At 36.2% G+C, this 12,721-nt stretch overlaps 1 protein-coding gene across 2 annotated transcripts in view; it reads right to left on the bottom strand.

The window, feature by feature from the left end:
• ATRNL1 (attractin like 1) overlaps window positions 1-12,721 on the bottom strand; it is a 567,608-nt gene that overhangs the window by 48,992 nt on the left and 505,895 nt on the right. For both annotated transcript variants that reach the window (XM_026096166.2, XM_064514272.1), the window contains one exon: window positions 12,173-12,287. In XM_026096166.2, the coding sequence (XP_025951951.2) occupies window positions 12,173-12,287 (115 nt within the window). The remainder of the gene's footprint in view (window positions 1-12,172; window positions 12,288-12,721) is intronic.

Raw genomic sequence — 12,721 nt, 5'->3', positions numbered from 1 at the left:
TAACTTTATCCTTGAAAGGTTTATGCTTCTAATTTAACTGCCCGCCATCTGCTCCACCTACTACATGTTGACTGAATATAAAAGCAGACCACTAATCTCAAATAGGAAGGACACTTATCATCCAGTTTGTCACTTGCACAGGGATTTATTCACTTTACCTAATTTTGCAACTCAACTAGACATCTGTTTTGGATCCTCAAAGTTTAACAGTACAAAATTAAAATCATCTGCTTATGTTCCAGGAGGAATGTGACTGAATAAGACCCTGAGAAAGTAGCTAAGGTGGATCTATACATTCATATACACTGAATGCAAAGTGATAATACTATCGCTCATATCAAAAATATGCAGTAAGCTTTGCACCCTCCAAACATCAGATCATCAGATCATTTGAACAGTCCTTTTTGGCAGCAGTTCTCATGTTTTTGTGTTATACCGTTGGGAAAATGGACAAGAAGCACTGAGTCTTTGTGTCGGTATCAAGCGCATAGTTTTATCCATAGAACAAAACACTGCTTGATAGCATTATCTGATCACCTAATATTTCCTCTTGTGTGGAGTAAATCATACTAGTGAAATGGAAACAGATTTTTTCCATGGAATTTCTATTTAAAATTTATATAAACACATAACTTCTCTCTCAGAGAAGTTCTGAAGTGAGAACTATACATGTTTGTTAGTTGCCTTTACAACTGTCCTTTTTTTCTTTGATGGCGACTGTATAGTTCATGTCAAAAGAAAAAGCAAACTACAGATGGTTTCAGCTATAGGAAGCTTACCCTAGGGCCTGCCTAAGGGCCTGCCTGGGGAACAGCCAGATTTCAAGACCTAATTTTACAGAACATTTTCTTCTTTTCATTCATGAATTACTTTTCTTTCTACATCATATCAATTTCACTCCTACTCTCTAAACCCTGCTAAGCTTGTGGACTCCCTCACTGCTGAATAGAGTAGACTAGAATCTCACTGGAAAAAATATGTTGACATGTATACCTTTTATCCAAAATAGGGCAGCAAAGAATATTATACTCTGATGGCCAGAGATTATAAGAGTAAACAGTTCATAGGCTCTTTAGTGAATAAAGATACATTAGTATTTCTGCTTTTCATGAGTCTGAATGATAATGCCAGCTTCCACTTCTCTCTTTTGGACCTGGAACCAGCTTGATTCTAGTCAACTGGGCTTATGCCAAACCCCCATATAGCACTCACTAGTCATAAACCACAGTGCTCACAGATTTTAGAAGATATGCCATACACCCACAAGAAAAAAAAAACCACTGCAACCAGTCATGTAAGTACAGGATTTCACAGCCTAAAGAGGAAACAGGACCAACCTCTGTAAGCTACTGGTTTGTTCAGAGGAAATGATTATGGTATAGGAGGAATTAGAGCTGCTAGTAGAAAAGGGCCAAAGTATTAAGGGATAGTTCTCCACCTTTCTACACGGGGTCCGTTGTTGAATCCTAAAGCAGTCCTTGCCATGGTGGGAAGTACAAGATAGTGGCTACTACCTTAAGCCTTGTCAAAACCCTCTGAGAGCCAAATCACCTCTAAGAAGCTGTCCCTTTCTACACCAAGGGAAAAAACAAAGTCACTGATCTGCAAAGCATTTATCAAGAAGAATCCTTGACTATTCCTTAACTTCTAACAAATATATTATAACTACACTATATGGAAGCCAATGAACTTTTGAATGACTGTATGATCATTTTTTGATTTCAGAAACCCTAAGAAAACTAAAAAAAAAAAAAAAGACAACAAAGGAGGGCATGTTTTAGAGGTAAAGAAATGTAAGAGTGAAATAAATATTATCAAAAGTCAAGCTGAGTGAGACCTTGCAAATGTTTACTACAACAAATATCTAAAGGTTGTCACTATATAAATAAATATGAAATATTTAATATAAATAAAATGAAAAAAAAGATTCATTATGTAGCAAGAACAAGACTGAGATCAAATATTTTCTAGATATGACCCCAGAACTAAGTGAATTCTTAGTCTCAGTTTTCAAGAAGGAAGATAATGTTTTTCAAAGAAAGTACAAACAAGATAGACAACGGAATGAGGATATGGCAACAGAAACAGCATAAGTTTTATGCACTGACATTAGGGTAGTCAGAACACTTCCATCATGGAGTTCTGAAAGAATACAAGAAAACAAAGGCATGGATCTTTTAATAAATCTGTCATGTCAAATGCCATGGCATATATATGGAGAACACTAAATGCTGTTTATTTCATACCAAAAATTGTTTAGATTAAAGAAAGAAAGAAGTTATTCAGCTATTTACTGACCTGTTAATCAGACTCAAATATATGCCAGGCTTACATTAAACTTGGCAAGAAGGAATAACTAAAGACAGGTAAATGGAAAATGGGCCAAAAGGAACAAACATTTTGTCAAAGATTGTGCCAGACTAACCTGGTGGATTTTCTAGATAAGAAAAATGCAGAAGATTATCTGGATTTCTGAAAGCTATCTGATACTGTGGCAAATTATCAACGGAAACAAAAGATGAAAGATTACAGGGAACGACCAGTTGCAGAAAGGAGGGAAACAAAGGATAGTTTTGAAAAGGAAGGAGAAGGCTAATGAAGGTATATAGTATGGCATCAAGAATCAATCTTTTGACTAGTCTTGTTTAATATTTTCATTAAAGAGCTTGGCACAAAAGTAGGAGTAGGCTGCTGAAATTTAATCACGACAAAAATTGGGATGTATCATCAATACAGAGAAGGAGTAGAATATAAAACAGAAAGGGATGCATGACCTCAAGAACTTAAGGAATATAAATGCACTCAAATTCAGCAATGTAAAATTCAAAGTCATGTATTTTGGGAACGAGCAGAAACTTAGACAATTCCTCATTGCTTGAGGAAGAGAAGAAGGGCACAGACATAAAAAGTTGACTATAGAAGGACTGAGTTAGACAGGAGTACAGTCGTTAAAAAAGTAAATGTTAAAGGGGGTACAGCGAGCAAAAGTTAATGCCATTGTGCAAGGCCAGATAGGACTTCACATGGAATTCTGAGTACAATCTGGCCAGGCAAGGTAAAGAAAGCTGAACTCAAGCTGAAACTGGGACACTCTTACAAGGGTGTGAAGAAGACTGAAGAACATGTTTAGAGAAGGCTACATTTGCTTCAGCCTGGAAAAAATGAAGGTGGAAAAGAGATATGACTGCTTTGTGAAAATATAGTGGGTGATAGATATCAGGGTGAAAATAGGTATCTGAGATAAAGGTCCTCTTCCACAAAACAAATGCGCACAATTGTCTATGGATACATTTAGCTTGGAAGTTAGAAGTATTCTAACACTGCAGCTGTGAGCAATAAAGTAGCCTTCCAACTTGAGTAGTGAGAACAGAATACACAACGACCTTGCAAAACTGATAAGAGGGATTATGTGACATTGACCCCTGCAGCCAAGGTCTGGATTACTGACTCCATTGTGAGTGTCAGCCCCACAAACCTTTAAACTCCTGGGAACTTCAGCTGATGGTCAGCAGGCAGATGATAGGGTTAAAGCATAATGATTCTTTCCAGTTTAGAGCCTCTGAATTCAAAGGTTTGGGTTCTAATGCATCTGTTCACAGCCAAAAGTCTGGGACTATGAGGTTCCACCACTGCCTCTGTATTCCCCATGATGAGCTGGGAGAGGAAATCTCCAAACTCCTGTCTGGATCCAACCCTAAAATGGCTCAGTCTCCATAAACAAATGAGTTGTGCAGGACTCTGCTCACATTTTGCAATGTTCAAAACTTGTACAGCCCCATCAGCCACTCTTTCAGCTCCCTTCATGCATATTAAAGTTGAAAAAGCCCATACGAGGAAAAGGATTCTGTTTCTAATACTCTGGAGGAACAGTGACAGCTTTGGTTTGAACAATGAATGAGCAGTTGTCAAAGAAATGTTCATGGTATCTAACTGTTTTTATTAATACATCTCATTTTATTGAGTCCCTCTAGGGCAGGAAATCCAATGATAATATTGTAAAACAACCAACTCTACCCCCCCCCTTTTTTTCTTCAATTGATATCTATATAGTATGCCATTTTTACTGGCCAATCAATAAGTTACTTTTGCCTCGATTTGTGGAAGACACATTGCTAACATTATACTGCATGTTGTTCCTCATATTAAAGTGTTTATGTCCTTTGCAAATAAATTCTTCAGAAATATAAAGAAATCAAGGTCCTACAACTAGAATGATTTAAAAACTAATTTACAACAGAACCACCTAAAATTCTTAACAATAAGACCAGACAAAAAAATCAATACCCACCTCATTTTTCATCTCTTACGATAGCTTACTATGCTAAGAACCTCCGTACTTTTTGGGTAAAGACTTAACCCTGAAGGTTGCAAAAATAATTGTTGGGGGTAGGGGAGAGGGAGTTTGGCTACTGTGTCCCATTGATCTACTTTGTTTTTAGCGAATGCCATAAATATTTTTTAAGTAAGCTTCACCACCATCTGCCACTTACCACTGTGTTCTTTTCACAGTATCAATACTATAAACACAGTCTGCTCCCTCATTTGATGCAGTGCAGAAGAATGGAATTAAGCAGAAAATTGTCACACCAAAAATAGGCCTTGCAATTTAAAAGCAAGCTACTCACTTAGTAAAATGATCTTCAGAATAGATGATTTCAGTTTCCACAGAATCTTACAGAGCTGTTTTGCTAAGCATCTCCCATTAACGAAAAAGAAGTTCCAGACTTAACTACTTTTGAGACCACATCACTTGACAAACAGATCTCTGTGTCCATAAACTGAAAGCATTGCTTATTAAAATAATCAGGTTTTCAGTTTTAATTGTAGTCATTAAACTCTTACAAAGACCATTTTGATATTCGCACACATTTTCTACTGTGGAGCATTTTTTCTTTGTTTTTGGAGCATTTCACTGGTAGTGTGTTGGTAGCAAAGACTGAGCATCCCTCAATGGAATTACCAAAATTATATTTCTGTACTAAATGCTCTAGGCATACTTTAGATTAGAGAGATGGATTAAACTCAATCTTCACACAGTCCAAACAGTAAAAGCAAGCTTTCAAAAGATTCTGTTCCTCACAGAGACTTCCCAAATAACCCATTTTAGCAGCATAACTTCAGGTCAAATTAACAAGTTCATACATCTCTGCCAGCTGAGCGATGTGAATAGTCATTGCAATTTCCATCATGGTAATATCATTCACAGATGTATAATATTTTCTGGAAACTTTTTTTTTCCTGGAGACAGTTGTTTTTGTTTTGTTTTGTTTTTGTTTTTTGCAAGAATGGTGAATTATGTGGCACTGTACATCCTAGTAGGCTTTTGGCCCAGATAAAATGCCTGACTCACCCCTCTATCTTAACACAAGTTCTTGACATCTACAGTTTTTTGGTGTAATGCATAGTTTGGTTTGTTTCCAGTTTTATGCTGGCACTTCAGAGAAGATATATAGAACTGTGTCTTCTTCCCCCCACCCCTGAATTTCATAGGAGAAATCTTGTTATTTCTGATGGGTTTTTTTCCCCCCTTCTGCTAGGTGGCATTGTGAAGTTGGTTTTGCTCAATGTTTTTATAATGCTTTCCTACTAATATATCACTTTATCCTACCTAAATACCATTGTTAGATTATAAATATGAAATCCTCCTCTTCATTTGGTGTATCAATAAACCCTTCCATCAATAAAACACAGAAAATAATCAAAATAAGCCCATGGCCTGTCTCCAGAACTACAGACTCTTACATTCTTAAGAAGGAGAGAAGACACTCTATATAAAGTAGACGACTGGTACAGGACAAACAGAATGATGTAGAAAAGCATGTATACTTTAATACACCTGTAGAATGACCCAGATATTACTTTGATGGGATAATAAACAAACTGGCTGGGAAGAAAGAGAAAGCAGAACTCTGTTCTATTTTATGTAAACTTGAATCCTTTCACAGATTTCCTCTTTTCTTTTGTACTATACTATTTAAGTTTCTTGTTTATACATTAAGGAGCCTAAATAACCTACTAGTTATGAATGCTTTCCCATTTCTTCCTGTTCCCCACTTTTTTCCCCTCCCAGCTACCATTACTCATGGTCTTTCTTCACCCTCGCTGAATTGCACTTTCTTCATATATCCGACTAATTAGAAGCCCAATTTCTAAATGAAGGAATAAGAAAAAGAACCTTTTCATATAACCTCTGTACCTCTTCTCTAGAAAAAGCTTTCCTCCTTCCCTGGTTTCCTTTTGTTCAGTTGAAGGCTTCTCTTTTGTCTATGTATATGAGACCATGCATGCCTTCAAAATGATGTGTGCAATACTCTATAAATAGTTAATGCCACATTTTATATAGCATCAAATATGTACTTGACAGTCTAAGCATCATTCCAAAACTGACCCCTTGCCAGCATTCCTGTCTACTAGATACCTGACATTAGACCATAGATAAACCTCTTGGACTCATGAGTTATTGCTTTCCAATACAAGTTTCAGAGACCACACAAAGGACAAATAAGATTAATGATCTGGCCTAGTCCTCTGCACTAAGCAGGAGGAATCCCCAAGCCCTTTGTTTACTTTTTCCTGAGTATAAGAAAAGATCTACAAAGACGTGAAATACTGTGGCAGAATATGTGTGTCTGAGGAGACATGGGGTTCAGGTGGTCCTTAGCAAGCAAATGAACCTCTGAAGTTCACACTGCCGCTATGAAGTAGGAGGATTCAGTGGGCTTATGGCAACACCTGCTAATGCAGGACCACATTCAGGTGCTCTCCCTGTACTTCTAATATCTTTTCCCTTTGAGTATGTGAGAAATGTGCACACTCAGGTCCTTAGTGATATGTTACTCCACATATCACACACTACAATTCCACTTATATTCTATTATCTTTTGCACCAATTTGCAAATTGCATCTTCACTTCTCTAATATTCATTTATGCTGCTGTAAATACCTTCCAATATGAGGAAAGGCCATAAGAGATTCAGCACAAAGATGTGTAAAACATGCTGTTGCAGTTACCATCTTCTGTGTGTTTTAATTACAATATATTTCCATCACATCTTTAACTAACATTTTTTCTACAGGAAAATTGTTATTCTTCCTTGTAGCCTTCATGACTTTAAATGGGTTATTTTGTAAGGGATTTAGCAAAAACAGCGTTTGTAGCTGGTAGCGATTCATGGGACCTACTGCCCGGCTGGTGCAAGTCCTACCACTCCTGCTTCACAGCATACTGGGTTGGGTACATATAGGTACCCATTCCACCTATGGCAATGGCTGTTCTTTCCCATAACATTCAGAGAATCCTAATCTATGGTTTTGTTTCCAAATTTCAGAACATTTGAGCCATATCATTAAATATAATACCCTATAAAAACTAATACTTATTTCACATTTAATGTCTCTTATATATTTTTTTTATTTTAATCAGAGAAAATTAAAAAAAAAAAAAGAACTAAGAAATCCTTGTTACCAAAACCCCCATCCAGAGCTAATTGTCTTGTAGAGCACTTAATGAGTCATTATTCATTATGATGGTGAGTACAGGCAAGGCAGATGGCATGGTAATTTTATTGATTCTATGATCCTACTGTAGCTTGCTGATTAAGTAGGATTGAATGCCACAGTCAGTGATGCCAGAGTTATATGAAATTCTGTTTTGATTCAAGGATATTGGACAGTAACTTTCGGGGGGCACTGGTGGAGAGGCCTCTGAACTTGAAATCTGCTATCTTTCTTTATAGTGGTAGCAATAGAGTATTGTTCCACAACTTCCACTGTAAAGTTATTTCCACTGAAGCAGTCTATTAATTACTATATTTTATTTAGCTGTTGATTTTAATCTGCAGGTGTTATTTTTCAACTACCAAGTTATTCTTACCTCACCTCTAGAGACCATTCAGCTCACTATCACTATCTTTATGGAAAACCACCTTTATAGCATGCTCTTACCTGTTTGGAAGACAGGGAAGTTCTGCTGTGTGAAAGTGACATATCTTTACACATACTTAAGACAGGACCATGCTTCTAAAGGTTAGGCATTTTTCCAACAATGTTGGTTGATCTAAAAGGAGATCCTATTTCTCCTTATAAGCCTTTCAACATGTAAATAATTAATATCTCATCCCTCGACTCTGAATTATTTTTAAATGCTCCAGTCTTACCTCGTCTTCTCATTTCTCTTTGTGCTCTAGAGCATTTATTGGCCTTCAATGATGTGAACATTTATCATTGAGTTTCATAAACTTTTTGCACAGTACCTTGACAACTGAAAGTGTGGGATCTAGTTGGCTTTAGTAATAATGATGACTGGATCACAATTCTTCCTTAAGTACAATTTATTACATTACCAGGCAATTTTTGTCTGTATTGCCCAACATGTCATCAGAGCTGTGTGCAACCCTTGAAGGAGTTATTCTTGATCTTTACACTGCTGGTAATTTATTGGCACTTTCTTTCTTTCTTTTTTTTGTCTAGCTTGTTTTGTTCATTGCCTTTGAGACATATAATTCAGTCCTTTCTAGAAAGCTGGTTGCAGCTGCTCTCATTAAAAGATCTTCTTTGATATTAAGAATAGTTAAAGCTATTTAAAGCATGGGATCAGAAACTACAGCAATACTAGATGATCTCTAGCTTCCAATGTGTCATAAAATCTGTAAGACATACATGCATTGTATGTTATAATCTGCCCACAAGTGCTTGAACAAGCGATTTTTCTGGTATACTGTACACATACATTGTACAGAGAATTGTAACTTTTTAATAAACCTTTCAATACCAATCTGAGCTGATTACCAAATTACGATACAGTCAAGAATACAACTGAAAACCCCATGTTCTATCAGTCAATCTAGAATTGAGAAATTTATTTTTTAATCACAGTTAATCTTCCTTAATGTTTTTCATTTATAAGTCTAATTTACAATTTAGTTCAAATTTCTGCTTTAGTACAAGCAAAATTCCTTTTAAAATCAGTTCTTACTTTAGGTATATATAAATAAATTGTTAGGAAACTATTCAAAACTTATATCTAGAAGAAAATATAGGGTCTACTGTATCACAACTCACCTAATACAGTACTAACCTTTATTCACTTTCCTGATTTTCAGGATGTTTAATTGTACAAATTGTTACTTCATTGAAAAACTTCTTTTCTAAAATGTGAGTCAAAATGCATCGTGTTTCTTTTTGCAATAAATTCATTTATTAATATTTTGTCTTCATCTAAAACACCAGTCTTTACAAGACCAATCTTAAGTCACATCCTAATCTTAAACTGTTTAATTGCACCAATTTGGCTGTTATTTGTATAATCTTAGGATTACCACTTAAATACAAACAGTGCTGTCTGCAATTTTGTTTTGTAAAGTTCTGAGTATTTCCTGCAAGAAGTAAAGAGCACTCCGCTCTCCATTGAGACATATGGTCTCTCCTAGAGAAGTTTTTGCCTTGTATAGCCTTTGGCCATAGCCCACCATCTGTAGTTTCAAGTTTCTTCCAGCTGCTGAGAAAGGTGAAGTATAGAACATATGCTGCTCATAGAGTTACCTTTACATTGGATTCTTATTCAAATATTCAGAGAGAGATTTTTCAACAATATACTTCTTAAGATAAAGCTTTGAAACAACCAAAATTCACTTTTGACAAATTCTGATCTTAAAAAAAAAAAAAAAAAAAAAAAAGTAGGGATACCACTCTAACAATTTCAGCAGAGTTTAGGCTACCTATTTGTGAAAAAGATCAGCTTTCTTGTATTTTAGAGAGAATGTTATGCGGAACAAAACATGCATTTTCTCTTTGTATTTCTCACATGTGTGTGTAAGAAACAAAACCCACTGTCTCTCACTCTGAACTGAGAATCAGTGTCATTACTGACAAAAAAATGTTTGATTCACTGTCAGTTTTATCCTAGAATGATCCCAATGAGCTTTGAAATGGTTATATGCAAATAATAGAGGAGTCTAAAATTACTTGGCAAGGCATAGTTACCGAAGACACTATCTCCATCAACTCAAATATCACTGTTTTAACCTAGCTTAGGTCATAAGGGGAACCAGCTACACAGCAAACATATGTCTGCAGCACACAGCTTCCCTATCATTTCAAATAACTTGGCACAGTCAGCAGCATCTGCTCCCAGGAAGCCCAGGAAAGAAGCAGCAGGTAGTGCTGCAGGACACGAATCAAGTGAATTAGTCGAGCTACAGGTATGCCAACAAACTCGTATAATAGCTTCTAGACTATGCATGGTTACATACAGTGAAAGCATTCCATGAGTACCAAAATTCATTACACTTAAGAAAAATGATTATAGCCATATAATCTAATGGTTGAATCAGCATGGTTGCACACCTCAAGCGTTCTGCTTTTGACCCTGAACGAAATGAAAGCTACTGAAGGGACAAAAAAATTTTTAGATATTTCTAAACATTAAATGGCTGACAAAGATTTAATAACAAATGGAGGAGTATGATTTGAAATACACACCTGGGAAGCCAATGGAAGGCAATGTAATAAAATAGAGCAGAACAGAAGAAGATAACACATATAAAAAAGACATGTATTCTCTGACCTACTGAGAATTCAAGATGTCACATCTGTTCTGTTGCTGAACCCAGTTCCTGTTTTGGAAAGCCTATTCCCTCCATGTCTTACATACAAAGCATAACATTTACTTTTCAAAAAAATGTAAATAGTAACTAAGAGCTGCTTATGAAATAACTAGATAAAAACCATGTTTACTTCAGAGAAATGCATTGCAGGTAAATTTGAAAACAGAAAAAAACCTTTTAAGCTTCAATTTCAGCAATTACTTTTAATTTCCTTTCCTAATGTTTTTCTTTGTTGTAAGACTATAAACACCTTTGTTTCTTTTTCATTTCCTTAAAACATGAACAGGGAATACTCTAAATATCTTTCCTCCCTCATTGCTCTCTTCAGAGCACTTTCATTTATGTATTTCTTCCAAGAAATGTATTTGACAAAGCATCAGTAACACTTCCATTTTCATGCCATTTCCAGAAATGATATTCTAATCCATAAACAGCATGTTAAGAACTAAATCCTTATCTTAGGACTTGGGGGGGGGGGGGAGGGGGCAAAAACAAACAAACAAAAAAGACAGATAGTCATCAGGCCAAAGGGAGGAGAAAGAACACTCAGTTGAGCATATTTCCAACATAAATCAACCCAGTTTTCCCTCATCATCATTACTCAATACTTTTTAATCTCTTAAATGGATTTTTGAAGGTTAAAATGATATATTTTTGGCTCTTAATAAGAAAAGTTACCCTTAAAGCATATTTTCTGGCTTACAGGAGTATTTTGGGCACATACCATACAACGTACTGTTCATTACAAAAGTGTTCATTTTGGAAACCACCCCAGTGAACTCCAAAATAGCAAACTGCTCATCTGTACAGTGCCAGATTACTGTCTAAACTTTGTTATCATGACCGTTTTGCATCATATTATTATATACAGTATTTAAAGGATTAAAACAGTGTATTTACATACCTCCTGTTTAGGATATACTTTATGAGAAGGGCTGTAATGTTTTTTACAACAACCTAGCATAAATCAGCTAAGGTAGAGTTGAGAAGTACTCCCAGTATATGTTGATTTAAAATGAGCTGGGATATTTTGCAAGGTGAACATCTTCCTAATGAAGCAGACCTATTCATTCAAACAATCCCAGGTTTCATCCGACAGGCTGTCTGGAAAATGTTAATGTTGTAATTGAAAGGTGTTGACACGCTGATCTGAAAACATAAAGCTCTCCACTCTTCACTAGAAGTTGATGCACCAAACTGAATTGAGAATACTCACTGGTATTCCCTATACAGCATCATTTACAGCAAGGGAAGTGTAGAAGGAGGAGGAGGGAAATAAAAAAGCCCACCTCTGTGGCTGCACAGTTGGCATGAACGCATATTGCTGCAGGAAGTGCTGGTGAGACACGCCATGGTACACCAGCTACTTTGATCACTGGGCTGTATTTGGATACCCCCCTGAATTCCAACTGAAACTTCTTTATTGGCCCCGGACTTAACAGCAACTTGTCTAAGCAGCACCTTGTAGTCATATGCTGTGCAATTATATTGGTTCTGTGTGGGTGTGATTGCCCGAGCACACTGCACTGCATGCAGACAGACATAATGATCACCGACAAGAACCTTACCTGACTGACCCGGGGGTGGGACTCCTGATGATCCTCTTGGCAGACATAAAAATACTGTGAGCACTGCTGCTTTGTTTCCTGAACATGGCTCAATGGCAATTGGTTTAGGAGCACCCTGGAAAAGGAATGTATTTATGTAATTTCTGATAGAGACTTCCATTATCTTTTTACTTATACATCTTTAATATATTTTAAGGTTCACTGTAACTGTACAAAGCTATTTTTTCCAATTAATTCTTCACATTTAAGCAGATTGTCCTTCCCATGTTAATTGACTTAAAAATGGGCTTTATCAGCCCACGCTGCAAACCTAATCAAACAGAAAAAATGGAATGATCACAAAGACAACAAAATTATACTTGCTGTTTTATAGCTCACTAAATTTAGTGATATGAACTTATTAAGCTTAAAAAATGGCAATACTTTTTGGTACACACAGTGATATCTGCGAGTATCAAAGTTTTCCTGTATTCTATGAATAAGAAAAATCTGTGTGAAAGAATTTTGTCCCAACAGGCATCTGTTACCTAGCCCTCTTAATGTCAAAAC

This window comes from Dromaius novaehollandiae, chromosome 6 (genome assembly GCF_036370855.1).
Source record: "Dromaius novaehollandiae isolate bDroNov1 chromosome 6, bDroNov1.hap1, whole genome shotgun sequence".
Lineage (NCBI taxonomy): Eukaryota > Metazoa > Chordata > Aves > Casuariiformes > Dromaiidae > Dromaius > Dromaius novaehollandiae.
The sequence above is the reverse complement of the archived record's forward strand: the minus strand, read 5'-3'. Positions and strand labels throughout refer to the sequence as shown.